Here is a 26,736-nt window from a genome sequence, read left to right on the forward strand (position 1 = left end):
CCACCCCTGGGGAACACCTATCGATATGGAGATGCCCTAAGGCCAGGCGAGAGATTCTGGAAATACTGCAATTTTACCCAGTGCCCCCAGAGGTGACGCTTGGAACTGGCATCAGTGCGTTTGTGTTGGCGCAACGTTGTTGATAACTTAAACGCCGCCCATTACTAAATGGGTAAACTGTGCTTTATTCCCACAAAGGAGCACCAAACTGCAGAATAAGAATGCAAAGAACATAGCTAATATTACATGGAAAAAGTCAAGTAGCAGAAGCACATTTAGGTGCAGTTTGTGGGGAGGCGTGGTATAAAACAGAGGGGTGGGGCAGCGGAGCGGGCCTGCCCCTTCACCTGCGCTCCAGGAAGTGGCGACCGTCCCACCTGCTGGGTCAGCACCCTATCCGACCACCCGCCCTACCTCCAGCTAGCGGGAGAAGCGGGGCGGGCCTCCCTTCTGCGCAGGCGCGGCAGTGAGCTCCGTGGGCGGGGCTTGCCGCGGCCCCTCGGCACTCCAGTTCCCGTCCGGCCTGGAGCGGAGGGGCGGGACGACATGGGGGCGGGGCCTGGCGCAGAGGCTCTGCCGTCAAGTCCCTGGCCCAATCCCTGTCAGGCATGGCGGGGCGGAGCTATCCGCAGGCGGGGCAGGGCGGGCTGCCCCAGGAGCGGCTTCCTTGCGGTCCTGTCCACTCCCGGCCTGTCAAGACGCGGCAGGGCGACCCGGAAGGACCGGTGTCGGGGCCGCCTGTCTCGCTGGGACAGAAGGACCACTGTTCGGCCGGCTTCCTGCCCAGGTGACGGCGTCCAGGATGGGCCGGAAGGTGACCGTGGCCACCTGCGCGCTCAACCAGTGGGCCTTGGACTTTGAGGGCAACTTGCAAAGGATTTTAAAGAGTGAGTCTTCGGGCGGCCGGGGGAGGGCGGGCGGGGGGCCGAAGGTCCACTGTGGCCGAGCCCCCGCCCGGTCGTGACGCACACACAGCGTCTCTGCGGCCCCTCGCAGCCTCGGGCGCGGGAACAGACAAGATAGTAGTAAATGACGATCTTCCCGTGTAAGTCGTAGGTCCTCCTCGGGAAGTGGGCTGGGGCGGGCTTCACAGTGCCTGGGGAGCAAAGTGTGGAGTTGGAGGTGGAGAGGCGAGGGCTGGTCTTACCTGCCTTCACATATCTCGGGGTCCCATGGGTCATCGCTAGAGCCGAGCCCCCCCCCCCCCCCACCGGGCAGCGTTCATGCAGTGAGGCAGAGCGCGGGCACAGCGGACAGCCTTCTGAGGCACTTTGGAAACTCAGTTTTCATGACTTAAGAACAGCTCGCCTGAAAGGGGCATCCTGCACAGCCTCCTTTGACTCCCCTGAGTGAAGACTCTCACTTGCTTCCATGGCTGTGTGAGGGGAGAGGCTGCCCGGCCACTAGGGAGGATGTTGTGAAGACGTGCCCTGCGCTGGGTGGTCTCTGGTGCCTGAGGACCTTCCTGGTGGGTGGACAGGGAGAAGCCATCCCAAAGGGGGAAATGGAATGAGGGGTGGCCTGCAAGCTTAGAGACGAGGGTGTGGTTGGTTGGTACCAGTTCACCTTTGAGGGTGAAAGTTTGCCCTGTTAATACCCACACCTAAAGTGGGGCTGCCCCGGGCAACCCTGCAGATGTGGTCCCCGCCAGGTCATCTTGCGCTGAGCAGCTTCCTGCAAAAGGGCTGGCCAGGAGTGGTAGCAGGAAGGCACATCTTGGCCATGTGCCTCGAATGGCCACCCTTCCCTCCTGCTTTCATCTTACCAGAGCTCAGAGCATATCCAGTTGGGGTGAAGAGAAGTGGTGTTGGGTGGCCAAACCTGAGTCCCCACTGAGTTGTCCTCCCCTTCGCAGACGGCACACTGGAAGCCGCTGCCCGGACCCCGGTGCCTGCCTGGGTGCTGCTGCGGATGGGGGTCCTTAAGCACTGCCTTCTGCCTGCGCAGGGTCTGCGGCACCTGCTGTTATAAATGACCAGGGTGTGGCTTCCTCCTGTTCCTCCTGCTGCTCCTCTATGGTCCTAAAGGTCCGCCCTGCAGGCCCTGTTTCTTATTTCCTGCAGGGAGATCTGGGAGAGCTTTTGTTTGTTTGTTTGGTTGTTTTTTTTATCATCACACCTACTGCAGCAGAGTGTTTTACCTGCTTTTGAACATGGTATGTAGGAGCTGAAATTGCTCTTTCTCTCTCTGTACCTGTAGGTATTGAAATTGCCAAACACAAAGGAGCCAGATACAGGCTTGGACCAGAACTGGAAATATGGTGAGAGCAGACACGCAGACACCCCAGGGTGGGCAGGTAGGGGCATCTGCATCAGTCCCCCCAGCCAAAAGGGAGAGGAAGAGGGGCTGATACTGAGATCTGCAGATAATGCAAGCCCGTCGCGAAGGGTTTTATGGTAGGGGGCTGCTGATTTCAAATCTGGGCTGCTTCTGATTTACCCCCACCTCCCCAGGTCCGTGATCTCCCTCTCTGGCCGTAAGCACGTTTCAGTTAGGGTCTCAGCATCTTGCCGCAAGCGAGTTGAAGGCTCACTTCTGCTCTGCCTTTTTGCAGTGATCAGGAAAGCCGGTTCCTTCATTCCCTTTGCACCTGCCCTTATTCAAAGATAAGCAATTAGTTGCCACACAGTAGGATTTGTAGAAGCTGTGCTTCTTTGCTGACTTGGGGTAACACACAGCTGCCCTCTCTGCTTCCCTGGTTCCACACCCGTCTCTGCGGGTCCCAGCCAGTCGCGTCCCCTGCCTTGGCTCATTCTTGCCTCAGGACTTGGCATAAACAGGACCGTCTACTCCCAGGTGTTTTTGTATTTGCCCTTGGGGACACATCTGTTCTTTCCAGGTCATTGTCTTCCTTAGGTTGATTTCTGTCCTTGGAATTCTGAGTTCAGTTCAGGCTGTGTTTCCCATAATATCCAAGAGCATTTACACCCTCATTGAATTTGGTCTTGAAGAAGTTCCTCGTCTAACTGCCAGGCCCTGGGATCCTGGGTTGCCAAGGCCAGAACCTTCTAGGGACCTCTCCTCCCGAGCTCCCGGCTTCATCTCCATGTTTTGTCATCCCATCCCCCAGAGGGGTTGCAGTCAGTAGCCCTGTCACCCAGCGTGATCACCGCCCATGTGCTTCCAGGGAGACCCTCGTCCCTTTCTTTGTCCTGTTTCCCCACCTCAGCCCCCGAGTCTGGACCTGTCATTTTAGAAGGGGGAGGTTTTCCACTAAAGGATCCCAGGATGATGTGTTTGTATCAGGCAGGGAAAGGACCCGGCTGAGCAGGGCTCTCGTTCACGGTGTGCTGAGCAGGTTCACGATCATCATGAGGCACAGTTTGCAGAGAGGAAACCAGGCAGGAGGGGAGCCAAGTCGCATCGCTGAGCACAGCTCTTCCTGTCCCTGCCAGTCGGGGATGCCGTTCCCACCCCAGAAGGGGCACCTGGAAGGGGAGTGAACAGCTGGTGCCACCGGGCAGGCTGCCAGAAAGGCCAGCTGCATGCCTTGAGCCACTTCGGCAGGCTTTGCATATGGAAGGCTGCCACCCAAAGTGGACTGCGGGCCCTTAGTGGTCGGTCCCTGCTATAAAATGCCCCTCCCGCTGCTGGCCAGCCGGAGGGTGAGAGGCAGGCCGGTGGCTGTACTTCAGCCCACGGTGTCTGGCTGCACTGTGGTTTGCTGTCACATGTGGCCTGGAGCTCCCTGGGAGTGAGGACCCATGAGACAGGCGCCTGTCCCTTAGAGAGTTCATCCCAGGCCTCAGCCCCTCATGGGGGCATCTCCTGAGCCCCATTTTCACCTGGCAACCAGGGCTTTCCCTCTCTTCAGAACCAGAGGCTGAGAGGAATGCTTTTACAGGCACTGAAAATGGCAAATGCTTGTTTGGAGGTTCGTGTTCATGTGGGCGAAGTTTGCTCAGCATTTGAAACGCCACTTCCCAGCTGCTGCATGGTAGGAAAGAAAACTTTCTGAGGATTGGAAGTGGTTTACAAATACTCTACATTTTATAATTAGTCTCTATCAAGAAATGGCCCTCAACCCAGTCTTCACATTTTATGACGTTTTCTGGGGCTGCTGTAAGGGATTGTCACAAACCAGGGGGCTTACAGCAACACAAGTGGACTCTCACGGTGCAGGAGGCCAGAAGTCCAACATCAGGGTGTGGGCAGGGCCCTGCCTCCTGCAGAGAGGCTCTAGGGGAGGGTCCTTCCTGCCTCGTCCAGCTTCCAGCGCCCAGTCCCTCGTGGCCGCGCCCCTCCAGCCTCTGCCTCGTCATCTCCTTTCTTCTCAGGACACTTGTCACTGGATTTAGGACCTACCCAGATAATCCAGGGTGGTCTCATCTCCAGCCCCTTAATCACATCTGTAAAGACCCTTTTCCCAAGTAAGGTCACATCCAGAGGCTCTGTAGGTTGGGACCTGGACATACCTTTTTGGGGACACTATTTAGCCCACTACAAGCTTCTGTAGCAAGAAACTCAGCAGCAGCTGTGTGAGTGGGATTTTGAATGGTTATTAATGATCTTTCTTGCCTAAAGAATGTTTTTCCGTGGGTACAGCTTTGTTTATTTTGCATTCTTTTTCATTGATCAGTGTAATTTTGGCCATATTAAAGGTCTAAAACAAAAATCCAAGGGCACATGCTTTTTGACGTGAGAATTAATCATTGTTACACCTAAGAGAAAGGGGTGGGGCCCGACTTTTCTTAATTTCCTACAAAATGCATCGTCTCTTGTAGCAATGATTCTAACTCTGGTCGCACAATAGAAGCACCCGGGAGGCTTTAAAATGTGCCTACACTTCAGCGTCACTCCCGCACATCCTCACTCGGTTGGCCCCCAGGCCCCTGCCCCCCTGCCCGGGCTCCCCTGGGTATCTCTGAGGCTCAACTGCCTGCTCCTCCCTCTGCAGTGGCTACGGATGTTGGGATCATTATTACGAGTCGGACACCCTCCTGCATTCGCTCCAAGTCCTGGCCGCCCTTTTGGAATCTCCAGTCACTCAGGACATCATCTGTGACGTGGGAATGTAAGTGCCAGCGGACGTGAAAGGAAGTCCCAGACAGGACCTGTCCCGCGTCATGGGTGTGGACTGCACATCTCAAAAGATACAAAGGCCTTGTGCTGGAGGGTGGGCTTTCTTCCCGTCCAGCCCTGCAGACACCAAATGCCGCACAGAGGAGGCGGCTCTGGGAGGCAACTCTGTTCTCCCAGAAGGTCCTCCGCATGTGCGCACCCGTTCCCATTTATGATAAAAATACTTTTCCTTGCATGTTGTTTGCTATTTAATAGTTTATATTTTAAGTTTTAAAATTCTGTTGTGCTTATTATTTGCTTGTTTTTGTTTGAGAGTCCCCCTCCAGTTAGAAACCAGATATTCACTGTGGGCTGTGCTTTTTAAAATATGTGTCTCCCTCACACTCTGTACACGTTTTGTCCAAATGCAGACATAGCGCGTTTGGTTAGGCTCTGGGGAGGAGTGAGGCCGTATGGGGGGCTGTCTGCGCACCCCGGCCAGGGCTGGGGAGGGGCGCCCCCATTGCATCCTGCCCTTTAGTCCCCGAGGTCAGCCTGACTCAGCCAGTGACAAAGCTGGGATCGGAACTGGCTCCCTGACTTGATGGCCACACCTGCAGTGGCCTGTGTCTGTTCCCCCAGCACTGAGCTTTGTTCCCCTCCTCCCTGGCATTTGCTGGCTCGCCTCATTCACTTCCACCTGACCCTCCCTCCGCTGAGTGCTCCTGGAAGCTGTCTGGGGCTGGCCGCTTGGCCCTGAGCTCCAGGCTTTCACCAGGCGAGGCCCTGCCAGCCCTGCCGTGTCTGCCAGCAGAGCGCCAGCCCTCCCCTGCAGAGGGGGCAGACACCAGGAACTCAGGGAGGAGCCATGAAGTGCAGGGTCTGCCCTGAGCCATGGACAGACCCACTCCGCACCCCGCCCTGCCCCCTGGCCCCGGGAACCAGCAGTGCCTGGGCCCATGCCCTGCAGCTGCCTTCCAGAAGGGGCAGGTTGGGAGGTGTGCTGAGGGAGAATCAGGAGGCGCAGGGGCCAGTGCATGAGGCCAGGAGAGGATGGAGAGGTGCCAGGCGGCCAGAATGCCAGCAAAGGGAGGGAGGCCGCCATTGGGAGGTCTGAACACATTCTAGCAAGAGAGGCAGAGCCCTGCATGGGGAATGGCTTTGTGCTCCCTTTAGGAGAATGCTCCCATTTTAGCGCCTAGGCCGTGGCAGAAGTGCTGGGGTCTGTTTTTAGCTTTGACTTGAGAAAGCTGCAGAGGAGGTGCCCCGCCAGCCCAGACGGGGGCCTCTGCTGTTTGCAGACCAGCGTGTGCCCTCTCTCTGCAGGCCAGTGATGCACCAGAATGTCCGCTACAACTGCAGGGTGATATTTCTCAACAGGTAGGGGGAGGGACCCGCATGTCTCCCCGAGGCTCTGGGGGGCTGTGAGCATTCATGCGGGTACTCTGTGGCTTGGTCCCTGGGAGCCACAGGCTAGGAGGCCTCTAGAATACTGGTCCTTGGAGAGGGCTGGTGTACCAGGCAGGAGACCCGGGAGGCCATGCTTCTTCTGGTCCATGCCACCCTGACACCTTTGGGAACTAGGAGGAGAGACCACAGGGTACAGCTTGGGGACACACGGCCCTGTTGCCAGTCAGGCAGTCTTATCTTCCCAGCAGACTCCAGACAAGAGTGAGCTGCCTGTAGGGTGCTGAGCCTCCCCTGCGCCGGCCTGTCTGCTGGCTCGGGTGGGTGGGGGTATGGGCTGCCCCTGTCACAGGTGTGTCCACCTCCAGACCCGTCTTGTCCCCTGCCCATAGGAAGATCCTGCTCATCAGACCCAAAATGTCCTTGGCAAACGAAGGCAATTACCGTGAGCTGCGCTGGTTTACACCATGGTCCAAGAGTCGGTGAGTCACAGCACCCGCTCACTGGGTGTTTATCAGGCATCATCTCTGCATAACCTTGGTCCAGATCCTGGGGCAGACACAGAAGAATTCGGGGTACAGTCCCTGCCCTCCAGGATCCATTGCAATATGGCTGTTTGGATGCTGCGGATCAAATGATAGCCTATTTTATCACAGACCACGTAAAACTCAGTCACCAGTCATTTTACATCTTAATGATACTACATACCAGGGTTGCCCTGGGGCTGGATCGTCCTTTCGTGGGGGGCTGTCCTATGCATGGAGAGGCATGGAGAGCCACCCCGGGCCATCTCCTCATAGATAACATCCATTATGACCTCTTAAAATGTCTCCAGACGTTGCCAAGTGTCCCCTTGGGGTAAAACCTGGCTGGCTGAGAAACCCGCCCCATCTTGCTACGGTTACCACTGCTTATTTACTGTGGCTACTGCTGTCAGTGACATCTAATGTATCTTGAAGTGGTTAATATTTTTATGCAGCTCAAGTTTGGATTTTTCTGTGTAGCTTTTATAATTGGCCACCTCACTGCATTCTTTCATTGTGTCTAGTCATTATTCTACAGGTTTTCTTCATTTTTTTAAGTAAAAATCACATAATGTACAGTGAATATTACTTCTCCTTTCCAATGTTTGCATCTCTCAGCTTATTTTTATAACAATTTCTGTTGCTCAGCATTTCTGGAGCAATGTTCTAGGTGATCCCTAGAACCCACAGATGTGGAATGGGCACTCAGCACCGTTAGATTCAGGACAGTGCAAACCGACAGCACCCTGAGGTTTCTTTTTGCCCCACGGGATTGGTGGTCAAAGAGCTGGGGGTGCCCAGTCTTGGCAAGGGATGCCAACAAAGGAGGACCTGCTCAGTGCTGGCAGGAGCCCTTTGGAAACAGCTGGGTGTCACCTTGTGAAGGGGAGAGGTGCCCCCATTGCCCACCAGCCACCTGTTCCCTGTGTGCCAGGGGTTGTGTGCCAATGCCACCCAGAGGGGGAGAGTGAACCCTGCCAGAGCCTGGATAAACCAGTCAATGTCGAACAAAAGTGAGCTGCAGCGTATCTGCAGTGGGGTTTGAGCTTGTCCCGTCTGAGAACAAGAAACCTGACCGCAGCGTGTGTAAGGATACATGCATGTGCCCCTGGAAAACTGCAAAGAAATACAAAGCAGGCTCAACGCCACTGCTAAGGAGAGAGCTTCAGTATTGATTGTTCTCTTTTTGATCCATGGGGAGTCTTCGTGACATTACGTTGAGGTCTTATTTTAGGAACGTTTTCTTATCTTCTGTTTTCAAAGGATCCTGTCCTTGTGCTCTGTTCTGCTCTGCAGAAGCCCCATCACTGGTGTTTCTGTCCCTGCCCTCTGCCTTCCATACCCTTCGTCCACAGTCTGACAGCTGCTGTCCCCTCATTTGCTTTGTGGATTCATCAGCCTAAATTCGTCCTCTGTGCAGTGTCCACAGTAGGATCGATTCTGATGCTTCTAATGTGCCCTTCGTATCTGCAGACGCTTTGAATGTCTCAAATGCTCTTCACAGTTTGCAGGCTCACTTTTTATCTCCTTCTGTTGTCTCATCACCTTTTCCTTGAGATCTTGCATTGGTTTATGTTGTCTCTGATTTCTTTGAGACTAGACGTATCTGCTCCCTTTTTTCTGCATTTGTATTGTGTGGGTGTCGTGCTGAATCCCTCCAGCTGATACTCATCCAGATATGCCTGTAGCAGGGTGGTGGATATTGAGCCCGATACGGATCTGGATATTGAGGCTTAGTTTCCGTACAGCTGAAAAGACAGAGATTTTCACCCTCGGGGAGATGGGCCCAACTGGTGACGATAAAATGCTTAGTGATGAGCACATCGCAAGCTCAAGGAGCCGTTTCGGGTCCTCTCAGGAAAACAGAAGAAAGACCCAGTTCCTGACTGCAGGGAGTTGAGAATCTACTCATGTTCACCATGTCCTTAGGTGGACCCCAAATCTAAGCATGGCCTTTCAGGGCTCACAGGGTCTTGGGGCCCCGGGGGACAGAGAAGACTTGAGGTGGTCACGTCGGATGCCGTCCTCCGTGATTCCGGACACGGTCCTCCTCAGATCTGTGGTGTTCTCCTTTCCAGGCAAACAGAGGAGTATTTTCTCCCACGGATGATACAGGACCTCACAGAGCAGGTGAGCCCTGGGGGCAAAGCTCTTCTTTCAGTCAGACGCCATCTTCTGTGGGGCAGGACCCTTTGGGCCAGAGTCACAGAAACCACCCTAGCTAGTGTAGGTAAGGAGCAAAGTGGGGACATTTCTGTGCCAAGTGGGGAGGGGGTCCCAGGAACACCAACGAGGGTGTAAGCTCAGGGGAGCCTGCCTTAGCAGGCTGGGCTTGGGCCTAGGGATTGCCCAAGATGCCAAGTTTGGGGGTTCTCATCCCAAACCCATGGAATCATTTACTGGCTGCCTGTCATTCTCTGAAAGCCCAATGTCAGAAACCTAACTTGGCTTGTCTTTGGAACCTGGCTGGTCAGGCCCATGGAGCTTTGATCCTGCAGCCTTATCTGTGTCCTCTTCCTCCTGGGGGGCACAGCTGGGACCCTGTTCTCCCCACTTCCCTCGGCTGGTTGGGAGCTGGGGCACAGGGGGCGTGTTGTGGGGGCTCCTGCCTGAGCTGCCCTTCCGGATGCCAAGTGTATTCCTTTGCTTAGGCCGCCGCAGCACCACTGACCAGGCAGCTTGAACAGCAGGTGTTCATTACCACCCAGGCCTGGGGCTGGAGGCTGAGACCCAGGGGTGGGCAGGGCCGGCCGCCCCGGAGCCTCTTCCCTGGGCGTGTGGACGCCGTCCTCTCCCTGGGTCCTCACGTGGCCGTCCCTCTGCATGTCTGTGTCCTGACCTCCTGTTACGAGGACCCCAGTCCGATTGGGTCAGAGCCACCCTGTGACCTTATTTAACTTAGTCCCCTCTGTAAAGACCCCATCTACAAATACAGCCATGTTCTGAGGTGCTGGGCTAAGGACTCCAGCACGGGAATTTGAGCAGGAGATGGTTATTTCCCAAGCCAGATTCTCTGTGCCCCTAATTACTCAAGGTAGCTCATAAGGGCGCTCTGAATGCACGAGACTGTGGCTCAGCAGGACACAGCTGGCCGTCACAGATCTAGCTGAGTGGGGGCGCTCCAAGCCCCCGCTCCATTGTCCTCTTTGCCTTCAGGGGTGCCCCTGCCTCCCTGGAGAACAGCGCCATCCAGCCCTTGGGCTGAGCTTGCCTCTGTTCAGGAGCCAGACTGTGTCTGGTACCAGTTCTGATCCCTGAGAGAGGCTCCCTGAGGGCCCAGCTGGGGCCAGTGCCTTCCACAAGCAGGGATGGGCATGCCAGGATCGGGGAAGGGACTCTAGCCAGGTCTGGTCACCTCCCAAGGGGCCCAGAACCTTTTCTGATGATGAACTTAGCACATTTTAGAATCATGACCCTGTCACATCCTAGAAAGCATGCTGGTGGCCCGCTGAGCTGGTGTGGGGCTGTGGTCTGGCTGGTGAGGGGTGAGTTGCAGGAACTGGCCCCGGGTGAATGTGGACTAAAGGTTGGGGCGTTTTCAATGGTAAAAAGCCGAGTGACCCTCCCGGCTGGACGGCTCAGGCAGGGGTGGGTCCCTGAGCCCTCCTAGATGCTCCATGACAACCCGTGGTGCTCCAAGCCTGATCCTGTCATGGCAGGATGGGGGCAGGCTCCCAGCCTGCCACTGTGGCTGGGTATGTGAGGTGCCGAGGGTTGGTTGATGCCCATGCGAGCATAGGGCCGTGTGCTGATGACTTTCCTTGCAGCCCAAGTGAATATTTGTCTGGGATGAGGCACCTAGGACAAAGGCCATGCCTGCACCACAGTTCTCACCCTCCGTGATGGAGGTGCGTTGAACTCAAGCCTGCCAGGGAGCCGGACCCAGGGTTCTGGGAGCGCTCCGGCCCCCAGGGGGCTGCTGGCCGAGCAGAGTGACCTCACAGCTGTAACTGAGGCGCCCGGTAACAGGTGTTACAGATGTAACAGGTGGCCACGCCGCGCTCCAGCCAGCACGGGTTCATGGTTTCAGTGCGTTTCCATCTCCGCCCATGTGCCCAGTCAGCGCTCATGATCCCGGCACCTCGTCAGACCCGCACAGTCGTAGGGAGGCTCTGCCCTGCCCTGGAAGCTCCCACCATGCATGGTTTATGAGTATGGCTCTCGGAGATGACGCGCCTGCATGTCCTCCGGCCCTACGTCAGGAGCTGGGGGGCTCTGGTCGGGTTTTGTGAACGTTGTGAGCCTCCACTGAGCATCTGTGACAGGGCTGGGTTCATTGCCTAGCAACGTGGCTGTCAGACACGCACATGGCGCCCTTAATAAATGAGGGCCATTAGTACTAACAACGATGGAGGCAGCGTGTGCCCATGGCAGCTCCCGGGGAGGAGGGGCTGCTGCGGCCACTCCCAGGTAGGTTGTGGTGGGTGCAGAGCAGGGCCGCCTGGCACTGGGCCCCCTGCACTGGGAGCTCCAGGTGAGGAAGGGCTCCCTGGGGGCTTGAAACGGAAGCGCGGCCTTCATGGAAGTCTTCAAGCGCCTATTGGGGTGCTGGGCCATGATGCGGCCCAGATGGGCCAGCCAGGGGGTCTTGTGCATCCTGCCCTCCCACTACAGGAAACTGTGCCCTTTGGAGATGCAGTGCTGGCCACCTGGGACACCTGCATTGGGAGTGAGATCTGCGAGGAGCTCTGGACCCCCCACAGGTCAGCCCCGCCGCTGAGCCTCAGCCCTCAGGGAGGACAGGGATTTGCAGACACCCTGGGCTTGTGGCCTTGGGCTGTGTAGACGCCCTGGGAGCTGGCGGGGCTGGGAGGGTGGGTTAGGGAGCTCACCCCCTTTTCTCCTGCCTCTGCTCCCAGCCCGCATGTCGACATGGGCCTGGACGGTGTGGAGATCTTCACCAATGCCTCAGGCAGCCACCACGTGCTTCGCAAAGCCCACGCCAGGGTGGATCTGGTGACCATGGCCACCACCAAGGTAGGCATTGGGGTGCTGGGCGTGCAGCTCGGGCTGGGTGCCTTGTCTGCCTCGCCAATTCCCGTGCGTCCTGTGTCCAGCGCAGGGCGTGGCCCGGCCCGATGGACGTCTGGTGCCAGTAGCGATGGCCGGTGCCCAACAAGCAAGCGCCAGCTCCACTTCCCGACCTCATGTGGCCCTTGCAGCCACCCTGTGAGCCAGGCCTGCTGTCCGGCCTGCTCTCCAGAGCGGGATGGGGACACTCGGCGGTCAAGTGGCAGCAGGGCTCATGCCCTGCTGCCCAGCCCCCAAGCTCTGGGCCACCACCCCACATTGCCGGGCAAGTGACTCAGTGACCAGGACCCAGAATGGGCCGCTGGCCTGTCAGCGTCATGGCGGAGTGCAGGGAAGGCCCGGAGTTTGCCCCTCCTGTTGGCGGTGGACACAGCGAGGAGCCATGCTGTCTGGTCATTCACGGGACAGGTGTGGAGACAGCTCGGCTGGGTCTGAGTCTCAGCTTGTGCGGTGGGGGCTTGTCTTCTCTGAGCCTCCCCACCAACCTAAGGAGGGGTCAGCACCTGCCTTGTGGTTGCTGGGGGCTGAAGTAGGCGGCTACATAGGGCCTGGTCACTTGGAGGCCACGTGAACCGTAGCTGCCTGGCATTCCCTGTATGTTCGTTTTCTCTGTTGGGGGTCCTAATAATGACATTGTGGGGGATTGACGACAGCCTGAGCCAGCCCAGCCAGGTGCCCTACTTGGGCTGGTGGAACACAAAGGCAGTGGATCCTGTGACCACCTGTGTCTGCCCTGCGTTTTCCAGAATGGTGGGATCTACCTGCTGGCCAATCAGAAGGGCTGTGATGGGGACCGTCTCTACTACGACGGCTGTGCCATGATAGCCATGAACGGCAGCATGTTCGCTCAGGGCTCCCAGTTCTCCCTGGATGATGTGGTAACTGTGGGCACGTGGGCGCCCGGGGCAGCAGGGGGGTCTTTCCAATGGTTCTCTGCTCAGAGGCCGCTTTCTTCATCCTCCCCTGTGACCAGGGGTCTCATACGGGCTCCCAGGGGTGTCCTGCCTGGTTTGATCACTTCCTCTCCACCCCGTTTGTGAGGGACTTCCAGCCCCTGGTGACGGGTGGCCCGCATGCCACATGGGCACTTGGCATGGACAGGCGAGCCCTGCAGCTCTGCAGGTCACATGCCCACCGCCAGGAAGACACTGCGCCTCCCACAGTCCCCCTGGGGTGGCACTCAGGCAGGCTTTGTGGTGACAAGGGCGGTTGATCCCCGGTGCCTGGGAGAATGTGATGGGCTTGTTTGGGCAACTCCACTGGGGGCTGGGCACCGAAACTGCTGCTCAGAACTTCCGGCACCATGCCTGCTCCCGAATTCCGGAGGTCATTGGCTGGGGAACCTTGTCCAGGGGAGCAGAGCGAGGGAGGGGAGCTCACACCAGGGCTGCTGGAGACCCTCTCAGTCCTCCCCAGGTGGCAGACAGCACGTGTGAGCTTAGGCCTGTGCCACCTGCCCCCCAGCCCCAGGGAGCAGGAGTGGGCACCCCACGCTTGTCTGGGAGGATGGCCTCACTCCGTGGGGCTTGTGGCTAGCCTGGTGGGGGACAGGCCACGTCTGTCCAGAGGCCTGTGACGTGTATCACAGAGGTGCCGCCACAGTCCCAAGGGCTTGTGGGGACGTGGGCGGGGCAGCAGGAGGCAAGCTGGGGCTCAGACCTGCACGGTCCTCACCGTGAGTCGCCCCCTCACCGAACCACCGTTCCAGTGAGACACTGATGAAGGCCACACACCCACAGATTCTCAACACACATCTTAACATCAAAGTTTTCCATGTAACTAATTATCACACTGGACATTAACTTCCTTCTAGGAAATGACAACAGATGAGAAAGTCCTCATAGAGAATTGTGTCATACCCACTTCCAGGTTTTTGTTATTTATCTTGAAGCCAGAAAGAAAGTGGCTGTATTGAAACAGTGGGCATGAATTCAAGCTGTGCAGAGGCAATGAAAAGTCACGTAGCTCTGCCCGGAGCCACCTGGCCACAGTGCCCAGCCGGGGACCGCGTGCCGCCCACAGGGCTTCGCCCGTCGTGTCTGTGGGCCCAGCTGCCTTTGGCTCGTGCCGTCTCGGGAACGGGCGCCGGTGTGCAGAGGGCGCGGCGGGAAAGTGTCCACAGCTCTGGCGGCAGCATGTTGCCTCACTTCCTTGCGCTCGGTCGCCGGTTATCTGTGATGCCTCCTGCAGCCCCGGTGGAGTTGTCACCGGGAAGTGGTCATGAACCACACTGCAGTTTCAGAGTGGACTGAGTGCAGGGGCCCTGGAGGCACCCGGGCACCTCTTGCCCAGAGGGAAGGCAGGAGTGGCTGCCGCTCCAGCTGCAGGAACACCCCCTCCTCCCCCTCTCTGGGGACAGCCTCCTAGTTGTCCCCCAGGCCCTGCTTTCCCAGGGGGCAGTGTCCCCTATTGACTGTAATAGAAATAGAGGGCTTGAAGGGAGAAACCAGGTCCTTGTCCACGGCGAGCATCCCTCTGTTCCAAGAGTACGCTCAGCGCCTTCGTCCAGGCTGCTGTGGCCAGGACACCTGGCCGTACGTACGTCAAAGCCACAGACAGCTTGGCGTTCGGATTGATTGGCAGTGCCAGGGGCATTTGGGGGAGGGGGTTGCCTGCACCAGGATAAGCAGATGTGTGGGTCCCTGAGGGTTCCGGGCCACACCAGACCCTCCAAGTCAGATGCCCAGGAATGTGCGTTTTTTTGCAAGCACCCTGAAATCTGAGGACTGTTGCCTCACATTTCCCAAGGTGACTTTGAAACCAGAGTGTTCAGGGATAGAGGGCCCATCGCTGTCCTCAGGCCAGAGGCAGTGCTGGCCTGCCTCTTCCTCTGGGTCTACCTAAAGGACCAGAAGCTTTGTGGCGCATGGAGCCGTTTGCTCAGGGACCCCCCTCTTCTGTCCCCTCTGCTCCGCCCCCTTCCGGGGCAGGGGCTTCTCAGGGTTTCCTGGCACGTTGCCTCTAGCAGGTGTTAGTGTTGAAGCTGACCGAGTTTTTGGGAAAAGTGGACTGGGGCCTCCTCACAGAGAGATTCACACCATCCTGGGTCTTTTCATGGTCCTTGGCTTTGTCCCATGACAGGCACCTTGCCTTTGGTGACCCATCACTTTGGAAATGACAGTTCTTGTTCTCCTTCTCTTTGTGGATGTTTCCATCTTGAATTAAGCCCAAGAGTTAACAGGCAGGTGTCTGAGGGCCTCGTGGCAGGAGCAGGGTGGCCACAGGCATCCTGAGTCGCCCAGTGGTATAAGAAGTAGCAAGAGGCAATATTCTAGAAACATAAATTGATTAGGAATTTTTCTAAAGAAAGGAATAAGATCTATGAGCTAAAATTTTCTCTTTTCTACTGTATGTTCCAAGTGACAGAACCCCCCACGTCAGCTCGATTCAAAGGCAGGGAAGTGTCACCTGCTGTAATACAGGTAGCATGTCCAGGCCTGGACCTTGGCACGGATTCTCAGGGTTCTGGCTCCACCTCCCTGCCATTCTCCAGCCCAGCCTTGCTCTGTGTGGGCTTCAGTCTTGGGTTGCCTTTCCTCATGGTCCCAGGATGGCTGCAGCAGCTCCAGCCATCTCCACATAGTCACATTCAAAGCAGAAAAGGGGCCCTTGTTCTCATGTGACTTAAGAAGAGAGAAGCTGTCTCAGAAGCCCCCAGGCATTTATTGATAGGATTGTGTCCTGTGCCATAATTAAAGATCACTGGTAAATGTCTGAATTCAGTGATGATTCTGGTGGCAAGAGAGAAGGGCTTTGGGTCTGCAACAGCACTGTGTCCTCTCCCTGGGTCCCTAGGAATCCACAGGTCCCCAGTTCCCACCTTAAAAGACATGACTCATCTATGTGCAATTTGGCACACCTATGAAAATGGCCAAATTACACGCATGAGTGCTCAAAACAGGCAACCATGCTTTCTCTGTGATACTCCCGCCTCCAGGAAGTCCTCACGGCCACCTTGGATCTGGAGGATGTCAGAAGCTACAGGGCAGAGATTTCGTCTCGAAACCTGGCGGTAAGCACCTCAGTTGCCACCCGTGTAGGCAGTTCATCAAACACCCAGAATCTTGTCTTAAATAATAGCTTTGTTGAGATGTCATTCCCACACCACGCAGTTTTCTCCCTGGAGCACATGGTTCAGTGGTGTTTAGTATGTTCGTGGAGGCATGCATCCATCACCACAGCCGGTGTGCGAACGCTTCCACGGCCCCAAGAGAACCCAGACCCATTCATTGTCCTCAGCCCCTGGCAGCCACCGGGCAACTTTCCGTCTCTGTGGACTTGCTAGTTCTGGACATTCACAGAAATGAAATCCTACAACACACGATCCTGTGTGTCTGGCATCTTGCGCTGTACATGACGTGTCTGTCTGAGGTTCAGCCACGCTGCAGCATGTCAGGTGTCAGTGCTGTGTTCCTTTGTGTTGCCGGATGATATTCTGTTGACTGCAGAGACCACACGTGTTTATCCATTCTTCCTCAGTGGCCATTTGGAACATCTCCACTTTTTGCCTATGATGAATAACGCTGCTGTGAGTGTAGGCCCAGGTTTAGTGTGGACGTGTTTTCACTCTCGCGTTTCCATGGCAGTCGCACCATCTTACCACCCCCAGCAATGTACAAGGACTCCGATGTCTCCCCGACCCCGCCTACACCTGCCGCCTCCTGTCTGACCCCAGCCGTCCCGGGGCTGTGAAGGGGCACCCGCTGTGGTTCCCATGTGCATTTCCCAGCTGCCAGTCCTGCTTTTGGTTGGCGCTGAGGGGATGTCATCCTGTGAATACCCACCAACAGGCCAGCAGGGCGAGCCCCTACCCCCGAGTGAAGGTGGACTTCGCCCTGTCCTGCCGTGAGGACTTGCTGGAGCCACTGTCTGAGCGCATCGAGTGGAAGTACCACAGCCCTAGCGAGGAGATCAGGTGGGCGGCCCTCGCACGCGGGGAGGGACCTGTCCTCCCGTGGGCTGCTGCGTCCCCCTGCTGTGGCATCTGCCCCGTGCGGGGTGGCGTGGGCGGCCAGTTTTCAGAACCTGCCCGGGATAAGCTACTTGGTTAGGAGGAGGCCACGCCTGCTAGGGGCTGGCAGTGCAGACGCTGGCCTAGAAATGCACTAATTCACGTGAAGCGCTTAAAGTGCGGGCTGGTGAGCTGTGAGAGCCCAGCACCACTGGCGCTTCTCCCTGGCGCCGTCCCCGCCTTGCACCTGCTCCGGGTAAGCTGCGGACCAGCTCAGCAGTTCGCAGACCTGTGCTTCCCTTCGCTCCACAGCCTTGGCCCTGCGTGCTGGCTCTGGGATTTTTTAAGGCGCAGCCAACAGGTAAGCTTTGCAGGGTCTCACCTGCGCACCCTGCTTGCCCTGCTGGTCGGTTTGTGTTTGATTGTATGGCAGGCTAGCGATTGTTCTTTTTAATGCAAGCAACAAAAAGCGTTTCTTCACTCTGACTCAGTCGGGAGCTCGGCCCGCACTAGCCGGAGGCCAGAGTGCCCAGAGATTGGCTACTGCCTTGGAGCCCTTGTCTGCTGACATTCAGTTATGAGCGACCGTCTCCCACTGTCCGTGCTCATACAGGTCTCTGGCCCACCAGGGACTCAGCCTTAGATTTGCTCCCCAGTGAAAGGTCTCTTTTCCCTCTGGAGAGTCCACTCTGGAATGTGCAGGCCGTCTTTTATCCTCTCCCGATGAGAGCTTGACACCAACAGGCATTTCTGTGGGTGCGCACCAAGGTTCGTGGGTGGAACTGGGTGAAGTTTGGGGCACGTCGCTTCTCCGAGGCTCTGTTCACACCGTGTTTGCTTGGCCCATTGCAGGCGGGGTTTTTCCTGCCCCTCAGTGGTGGGGTGGACAGCGCAGCCACTGCCTGCCTCGTCTACTCCATGTGCTGCCAGGTCTGCGAGGCCGTGAAGAATGGAAGTAGGTGACATCTGTCAGTCTGAGCTGGGCTCCCATTGGGTCCCAGGGCTGTGCAGAGGGAAAGCCCGCTGCCAGGCATCATGGGTGCAGGAGGCTCTGTGGGCATGCACAGATGTCATGACACCACGCCTGAGCCCCAGGGCTTTGGACTAATGTGTCTGTGTCTGTGTCTGTGTCTGTCAGGCCACTGCTGCTGTGTGTCGGCACCGTGGCCTGGGGAAACGACATCGGCTCTGGGTCAGGCAAACCCAGGGTCCGACTGCCCCTCTGTGTGCTGTGACACTGAACGCTCCCTTCGTGTACCCAGTGGGGACGATGACACTTTACTACCAGGGCAACAGGGAAGGGCTAAGCCAAGCATGCACCTTGCATATGCAAGTGGCTGTTACCTTTCTGTGTGGCGGCTTCAGATCAGCAAGTTCTGACTGACGTCCAGACCATCGTGAACGAGACCAGCTACACCCCTCAGGACCCCCGGGACCTCTGTGGACGCATCCTGACAACCTGCTACATGGCCAGTGAGAACTCCTCACAGGAGACATGCAGCAGGGCCCGAGAGCTGGCCCAGCAGATTGGAAGGTAGAGGTGGCCATGTTGGGCGTGGGTGGGCAGCTGTGACGAGGACCCAAGCTGCCTGTACCCCAACTTGTGCGGGGCGTATGGCTGAACGTGCAGGTTTCTACTCTCTCGGTCTGGGCCAGATTTTAGGGAAACTGTCAGTTCCACCCCAAATCTTGTGCCATGTCTAAATGCACCCCCTTCCCGTCCCTGTGTCCCAGGCGCAGGCCACCAGGGTGGACGTGACCCCCAGTGGAGCCCCGGGCAGCTCATGGGAGTGAGCAGTGTCACCCCCCCTGCCTTCCCCTAGCCGTGCTCCACTTGAGGGAGTGGACAGAGGGCATCTTCCCAGGCAGGGAGACTCGGTCCCCACAGAGGGTTCCACTTACACTGCCCCGGGAGCTGCCTGTCCTGTGTGTGAGGTCAGCTGAGAGCTGCCTCCTTACGCTCAGTGATTCTGCCCCTCGATCTGCCCCCAGAGGAACTGAAAGCAGGCACACGAGTAGATGTTTGCACACCATGTTCACAGCAGCGCGATTCCCAACAGCCAAAGGTGGAGGCAGCCCAGGTGTCCATCGATGGACGCCTGGGCAGAACGGGACCCATCCACGCCTGCAGTGCTACTCAGCCCTCACAAGGAATGAAGGCCTAGTGCACTCCAACGCGGGTGGCCTTGGGACATTCTTGAGTTAGATAAGCCAGTCACAGAGGGACCACATGTCATATGATCCCATGTCTATGAAATGTTCAAACAGGCAAGTCCGTAGAGCCAGAGCATGGATTCACTGTTGATGGGCTGGAAGAGGACAGGATGGGAAGCACACGGTTTCCCTCTGGGATGATGGGAAATTCTGGAAGAACTAGAGGTGGTGGTCGCACACCACGTGACTGAAGGCCCCTGGACCGGGCACTATAAAATGGCTGAAATGGTGGTTTTGTGTGTGTGCCTCACCATGTGCACACACACCCATGCACGCCCACCCTTCTTCCAGCCACCACGTGGGTGTCAGCATCGACCCAGCCGTGAAAGCCATCGTGGGCATCTTCAGCCTGGTGACGGGTAAAAGCCCCCTGTTTGCGGCTCATGGAGGGAGCAGCAGGGAAAACCTGGCTCTGCAGAACGTGCAGGTGTGCCTCCACCCGGGCCACCGTCACCTGGGGGCGCAGGGAGCCCTGGGGATGGCCAGTGCTGGGGCACCCACACGTGCCCTGATCACACAGCCTCGTGGGCAAGGGGTCTGCCTGTGTGAGTGTGCAAGAGTGGGGACGTCTGAGTGTGGGCTTCACATGGGACAGCATATGTGCACGTTTGAGGGAGCATGAGTGAGTGTGCTTTACTATGAAGGCTCCAGTGTGGGGGTGCATTTGTGTGCATGCATGAGTGCGTTGGCATGAGTGTGCACATGTGTGTGTTAGCATGAGTGCAGAGGTGTGCATGTGTAGCATGAGTATGACTGTACGAGAGTGAATATGCATTAGCATGCAGGCACGTATGTGAGTGCGAGAGCATGTGTGAGTGCAAGGGGTTGGGTGTGTCGGTGTGAGGTGTGTAGTGGGGGTGCTTCTGCCCTGCGGGAAGATCACACACCGCCCTGCCTGCTGGCTGTGTGGAGGGAGGTGGCAGTCCCTGTCCCCGCTGGGCATGGCGGCCTCCCTCCTGGCCAGAAATGTCAGTGGTGCAGGGGGCAGATGGTGGGGGCCGAGATTTCTCCCAGCTGCAGGGCCTCCTGTGGTTGACACGGCCACCACCTAGCGCACATGAGCATTGTGGAGGTGGCCAACCCCGCAGGAGCACAGTGGGACTCGGGCGACTTTCTCCAAGACTAGAAAGCCCCCAAATTGCTTGGCCTTCCTGTTTTCCTGAGGCAGGTGGGGAGAGCCCTCTGTTGGGGCGGTAGCATGCGCCCTGTGCCCCGTGCAGGCTGACGTATCTCCTCGGTCCTCCAGGCTCGGGTGAGGATGGTCATCGCCTATCTGTTCGCTCAGCTGAGCCTCTGGTCCCGGGGTGCTCGGGGTGGACTTCTGGTGCTCGGGTCCGCCAATGTGGATGAGAGGTGGGTACAGCCTGGGGGTGTGGTCCCAGCTGCCGAGCACCCCGGTCTGAGGGTGAGTGCCCACAGAGGCGGCCTCCACAGCGCCTCACCAATGCCCGTGGTGTCTGTAAGACACGGGAGCGGGGGGGTCACGTGGTCCAGTGTCCCAGGGCGCAGTCAGCACCCCTGGCGACAGCACCACCCCAGCACCCTGCAGGGCCCCGCCGTGGGGAGGGCTCGACGCCATGCCCTGCAGCCCCCGCCCTCCCGCCGCCTTGGCCACGCTGCCCTCTCCCAGGCGTGTCCACCACATCCGCCTGGTGTCCACCCCAACCGGGTAGCTCATCTTTGGTGTGGGCCGCAAACGCTCTCATATTGCTCCCTTCTTTAAAAAAATTACGAGCCTGCCTAATGCTTTGCAGAGACGTTTCAGCCAGCACTCAGGCTGAGCAGTGAGACTGGGGGGCCCTTCCCCAGCCTTGGCTTCCCCTGTGTGAGCCCCTGTCTCCTTCCAGGGAGCCCTGCTCCTCGTTTACTGAGGAATTCCAGGAACCTCATCTGTTATGTACTCCTCTCTTCATGTACACGTGGCTGTGTCCACCCATCATGCCATCCACCCATGTACCCACCTGCCCACCCATCCATCTTTCTATCTATAGATAGAGAAGGGAACAGGTCCAGGAGCTGTGCCCTGACACTCCTTGAGTTTAGGAAGCTGGAGGAGCTGAGGTGGCCCCGGACAAGAGGAGACGCAGCCAGGCAGGTGGGAGTGAAGCCCAGAGAGAGTGGCACCCAGAGCCAGGCCGAGAGGCTGAGGGTGGGGGTACGGGTGCTCACTGACCAGGTGCGGTGGGCGTCGTGGCCGCAGGGCTCTGCAGACTGAAGATGGGTGTGGGCCTTGACAAGGGCAGCTTTGCTGGAGGGCCCCCAGGGGACAGCTCAGGAGAGAAAGGGAGGGGCACTGGAGACAGCCCCGGGGAACTCGTTTTGGGGGGCACGGGAACATGGGGCCAAGAGGACTTGAAGGTGGGCAGCCAAGAACATTGCTTTCACTAAGGGAGGTGAGAAAGGAGGGGAGAGCCGACACCGTGTGGACAAGGGGACCGCACAGACACGTTCAGATTTGGGAAATGCCCCTCACATGCCCGCCTCAGTCAGCTCAGGCCCCTTACCACCCCCTCCGGGCAGCTTGAAGGGCAAGCATTCGTCTCAGCCCTGGTGGCTGCAGGTCCACGGCTGCCTCGGTTCCCGGCGGGAGCAGGTTCCCCAGCTCGCAGCCAGCCGCCTCGGCCGAGTCCTCATGGGGTGCAGAGAGCTGTCTGTGTCTCTTTCTTACAAGGACACCGGTCCTACTGGTTCAGGAACCCCTCATGATCTCGTTTAACCCTAACTACCCCCGGAAGACCCCATCTCCAGACACAGTCAGTGGGGGCTTGGGGGCTTCACCTCGTGAACTTTGGGGGCATGAACAGGGTCCTCAACAATGACCTTCAGCCAAGTTGTCCTTTCAGTTCGACCAGTCCAGGAATCAGTCTTAATTTGGTCAGAAAGACCTCGGGTCCTTTTTAACACACAAACAAACGTGCAGACCCGGCCCCAGGTGACCACCTCCGTGGTGTTCGCCCCGCCCCGAGGGCTGACCCCAGCTCCCACACCTGCAGGGGGGTGCCTGACTCTGCCGAGCACGTGCATCTTCGAGGGTTGTCAGGGTGAAGGAGGCACGGACAGCGATGAGACAGCCTTACAGCCAGGAAATGCTGCACATGCCAACAGACCATTTAACTCAGCTGTCCCCCGGCAGGACGGGCACCCTCGGGGCTGACTGAGGGCCCTACAGCGCCAGGCTTTCCTGGTCCTGGAATTAGTGTGAGCTTGGGGAGGCAGGCAGTACCTGGGAGGCCTGTAAACCCAACATTCGGGAGGAGGTCCTCACAGGCTAGTGTGGTCAGGAACCACCCTGGACGTGGTGGCGAGCTGCGGGGTGGTAGCGGGGTTGGGGGGGGACAAGGGACCCCAAAGTCAGCAACATTGAGAACACAGGACTCGCTGACCACCCTTGGGGTAGAAATCCCGCACAGGGCTCACCGGGCTGAGATCGGTGTGGGCAGGACTCATTCCCACGGAGGCTCCAGGGAGGGTCTGCTCCTGACCTCCTCCAGCCCCTGGTGCCGCCCTGTCCTCGGCTCATGGCCGTCCTCCACCCAGAGCCGGCCGGGCAGCATCTGACCTTTGCTCTGTGGTCCCAGCCCCTCTGCCTGGCCCCCTCCCTCCTCCACTGCAAGGACCCCTGTGTCTGCATCTGGGGTCCATCTCATCTAATCCAGGACAAAATCCTCATCTCACGACCCTTGACTTGGTCACACTCTGAAGTCCCTGTGCCCTGTGAGGGCACATTTTTGAAGGTCCCAGTATAGGACGTGGACATTTTTGGGGCCACTCTTCTGCCCACCACAGGAGGTGTCTGGCAGTTGGAGGTGACAGGCATGGGGAAGTGGCCCATGCTCAGCATCCACGTGTGCTGAGGGCCTTTCCCTCCCCCCACCACTGGGCTCTGCTGACCCTCCCTCACTGAACGGGCTGCCCATCTGGAAGCCGGTCATCCCAGGCCGGTTTCCTGGCCTCAGTGTCCTCTCCGGCGGGCCGAATACCTCTCCTCAGTCACCTGCAGCCTCTGCCCCAGCCAGACCCTCCAGTTAGCCCAGCTCTGGCTCCCAGGCCCCGGGAAGAAGCAAGACTGGGTGACTGGGGACTAAATGGCCAGGCCCCCACGTGGCGGGACCGACAGCCCTTTGGCTCTGCCACATGGGAGCCGTGTGCGCCCTCGCCCCTGCAGCCTCCTCGGCTACCTGACCAAGTACGACTGCTCCAGCGCAGACATCAACCCCATCGGTGGGATCAGCAAGACGGACTTGAGAGCCTTCGTCCAGTTCTGCGTGGAGCGCTTCCAGCTTTCCGCCCTGCAGCGGTGAGTGTGACCCCCGGGCCCCTCGCCCCGCCCAGCCACCTTCCACAGCTCCCACCCCCTGGCCAGAGCAGTCCTGCCCTTCAGTGGGCCCTTGGGGTGCCGTGACTAGGCCAACCCCTTCCTTTCTGGCCGTGGCCCCCCAGCACAGGACACTGGGCAATGCCTGGACGCTTCTGTGGTTGTCATGAGAGGGTGTGCTCCCCGCATCCAGTGGGAGGAAGCTCCTACACGTCCCACAGTGCACAGCATTGCCCCACAACCAAGCGTGCCCGGCCCAGCGCATGGGGGCTGCCGCAGTGGAGAAGCCCCGCTGTGGCTCCCGCCACCCATCCCTGCTCCGCGCCCCTCTCCCCAGGAGCCCTCACCCCAGGCTTTGCCGATGCCACTGGGTCAACAGCGGCGCTGCTGAGACTGGCCGGCGCCCATGGGACAGTGGGCGTGGGAACCTGTCCCCAGGCTCCTGACATGCGGCAGCATCCTGATCTGTGTGTATCTCGGTCACAGCATCCTGGCAGCGCCGGCCACCGCAGAGCTGGAGCCCTTGGTCGACGGGCAGGTGTCCCAGACCGACGAGGTGATGGCGGAGGCTTTGTTGCCTCACTTCCTGTGACTCTGCTCCCGCCTTTCTGCATTGGGCTCCCTCGCCGGGCCTTAGGGAGAGCGGGCTCCCTGGGATTCCTCGGATGGCTAAAATAAAACACTCAGACCGGGGGGCTTCAACAACAGAACTCTGTTCTATCCTAGTTCTGGAGGCAGAGTCTGGAATCAAGGTGCACTGCCTCCGGGGCCCCAGGGGAGGGACCCCCCTGCCTCCTCCAACTTCTGGGGCTCCAGGTGTCCTGGGCTTGTAGCCGCGTCCCTCCAGCCTCTCCCTCTGTGGTCACCTGACCATTTCTGTTCTGTCTCTGTTCTGTTTCTTATAAAGAAACTGTCATTGGATTGAGAGCCTGCCCTAAATCCAGAGTCATCTCATTTGAGATCCTTTATTACATGTACAAAGACCTTTTTTCAAAATAAGTGCATGATTTCTAGCTTCTGGGACGTAGGCATAGGTTCCGTGGGGGCCCCGGTCCAGTGGCCTCCATCCTGGCCTGTCGGCTGGGAGTCAGCTGGGGCCTCTGCTTCTGGCCCTTCGGAAAGTCCCCTCCCCTGGGTCTCAGTCCCCGACTCCAGAGGAAGCTTCAGGCTCTGCTGACCTTCTGTTACTCCGTGAAGTGTGTGTCTTCCTCCCCAGGAGGACATGGGGATGACGTACACAGAGCTCTCGGTCTACGGGAGGCTCAGGAAGGCGTCCAAGGCCGGGCCCTTCAGCATGTTCTGCAGACTCCTCACCGGGTGGAGCGACACCTACACACCACGGCAGGTAAGCTGCACATGACGTTCCCCGGGGAGGCTGGCTGGTGCCCTCACCTGGCAGTGGAGCTGGCTCGCAGGAGCACAAGGTAATGCTCCGTCTCACACTGAGCTGCCCCTGTTGGGGCCCTCTCCACACCCCAACTAGTTTGGCCAGGTGGGCATGACTGTGCTGCCCACAAGCGCCTGCCCATATGGGGGGCAGTAGGTAAATGTTGAGGTCAGAATATTGCTGTTTTTGTGCTAGTTATCAGGCCCATTAGGGCTGAAGCCCACAAACACGGGGTCCCCACAGAACTGCCTGGAAGTGTCATGAAATGTATTTTCCTAGCTCTGCCAGCTGCCCCAGCGCGAGCACAGGCATTTGTCCACTCCTGCTTTGGGAAGTCCAGGTGCAGCAGGGGAGCCCGGGAGCTGACACAGCCCAGTGTGACAGAGCCGCGCCCCGGCCTCCGGCCTCCCCAGCTTCCCAGCCGTGAAGCCCTGTGTATTCCTTGCCTACCAGGTGGCCGACAAAGTGAAGCGATTTTTCTCAAGGTATTCCATGAACAGACACAAGATGACCACCCTCACACCCGCGTATCATGCTGAGAACTACAGCCCCGACGACAACAGGTTCGACCTGCGGCCCTTTCTCTACAACACGGGCTGGTCTTGGCAGTTTCGGTGCATAGAAGATCAGGTATGCCGCGCAGCGGTGGGTTTCTCTGTGTTAAGTATCTGCCGTGGAAACATCGGCTCCTCTCCGTTGAGGGTTTGAAAGCGTCCGTATGCACACGCTGGGGTTGTTTACTGTCCCTGTTCTGCAAAGGGCCCAACACACCTGGAGTCGGGCTGAGCTGGCGTGTGTGCCCTTGAGTACATCCCCGCGTCCTGTGTCCTAGAGTCACTGTCATTTCCAGATAGCTGAAGTGTCCAGGCGGCTCCACATCTCCCAAAACGCCCTGTTTTCCTTTCTTTTGCTAATTAATTAACCAGAGAATAAAGGAAGGAATAATAAAATCAGTCAAAAAGCAGACAGGTCCTGCCCCTCCCCTTTTCCAAGGCAAAGCGCTAGAACCTCGATAGGAGGTCAGACGCAGCCGCTGCCCAGGGGGTACCGGCCAGTTGGCACACACAGTGCACCGACCGTGGTAAGTGAGGCGATCGCAGGGCTGGGCCAGAGAACGGTGAGGCCGGAAGGAACCCGCTCCATCTGGTGATCGGGGAGCGTCTCCGAGGAGCTGAGGGCTGAAGTCAGCAGGGGACCCCGTGTAGTTCTGCCCATCTAAGGCCATAGTTCCCGGGAGGGTTGGTGCCCCCTCGTGACATCAGGCAATGTCTGGGACAGACGCTTTGGTTATCTCCTGGCTGGGGTCCAGGTGTGCTGCTAAGCATCTTGCCATGCACAGAACACCCACCTCCCGCCACAGAATTGGGGAGGCGGGGCTTATGCCCCAGAAGGCACCATAGGTAATGGGTCCCCCAGATCGGGCCAGAAGTTAGCAAATATAGGAACCTTAGGATACACATGGGAGAACGTAGCCGCCCGCAGACTTGTGGTCCCGCCCTGAGCACCACAATGTGCTGACACAGGCCCTCCCTGGACCCCCTGGTGCACGTGCTGTGCGTCTGGCACCCAGCAGATACCATTTGGTAACCTCGCCTTCAGCCCGTGACTGCGACCCTCTTAGGTGTGGGGTGGGCCAGCGTCCTTGCAGCCTGGAGATGCTGTTTCACATGGCTTCCCTTCTAGGTTCTGCAGCTGGAGAGGAGAGTGCAGCAGGACCTGGACGATGTGGACTGACGTCAGGTCTTGTGGGGGGCTCCTCTCCCGCCAGGGCCCCTGTCTCGCAGTGGCCTCACTGGTGGCCCGGAGCAGCTCGTCAACGCCTTGTTTAACAGTGTTTCATGGGAGAGGCATCACCCCATACTAGTTGCCAGCAAAGTGGAATAAAGAGAACTGATTCCTGACTCTC

At 58.1% G+C, this 26,736-nt stretch overlaps 1 protein-coding gene across 4 annotated transcripts; it reads left to right on the plus strand.

The window, feature by feature from the left end:
- Window positions 1-634: 634 nt before the first annotated feature.
- Window positions 635-26,736, plus strand: NADSYN1 (NAD synthetase 1). Of its 4 annotated transcripts, none has more exons than XM_036875895.2 (21): window positions 635-887; window positions 2,200-2,260; window positions 4,898-5,014; window positions 6,328-6,381; window positions 6,801-6,890; window positions 9,011-9,062; window positions 11,547-11,635; window positions 11,792-11,909; window positions 12,710-12,841; window positions 15,901-15,975; window positions 16,754-16,878; window positions 17,227-17,275; window positions 17,767-17,869; window positions 18,280-18,448; window positions 19,420-19,555; window positions 20,375-20,481; window positions 23,294-23,425; window positions 23,930-23,999; window positions 24,660-24,788; window positions 25,284-25,475; window positions 26,514-26,736. In XM_036875895.2, exons 1-21 carry the CDS (start codon window positions 803-805, stop codon window positions 26,562-26,564), a joined length of 2,136 nt encoding a protein of 711 aa, XP_036731790.2. In that variant the 5' UTR covers window positions 635-802; the 3' UTR covers window positions 26,565-26,736. The 4 variants fall into 4 exon arrangements, with proteins under 4 accessions (XP_036731790.2, XP_036731791.2, XP_057362699.1 ...); XM_036875896.2 differs by having other exon boundaries at window positions 25,284-25,460; XM_057506716.1 differs by having other exon boundaries at window positions 12,710-12,838.

Source organism: Manis pentadactyla, chromosome 9 (assembly GCF_030020395.1).
Source record: "Manis pentadactyla isolate mManPen7 chromosome 9, mManPen7.hap1, whole genome shotgun sequence".
In the NCBI taxonomy this organism is placed as follows: Eukaryota; Metazoa; Chordata; class Mammalia; order Pholidota; family Manidae; genus Manis; species Manis pentadactyla.

Excerpts from the sequence above, each read along its gene's own strand:
- NADSYN1 (XM_036875895.2), top strand. The coding sequence starts at position 803 with ATGGGCCGGAAGGTGACCGTGGCCACCTGCGCGCTCAACCAGTGGGCC. Across the intron at positions 11,910-12,709 it reads TGACCATGGCCACCACCAAG|AATGGTGGGATCTACCTGCT; the intron begins GTAGGCATTGGG and ends TGCGTTTTCCAG. Across the intron at positions 24,789-25,283 it reads ACACCTACACACCACGGCAG|GTGGCCGACAAAGTGAAGCG; the intron begins GTAAGCTGCACA and ends CTTGCCTACCAG.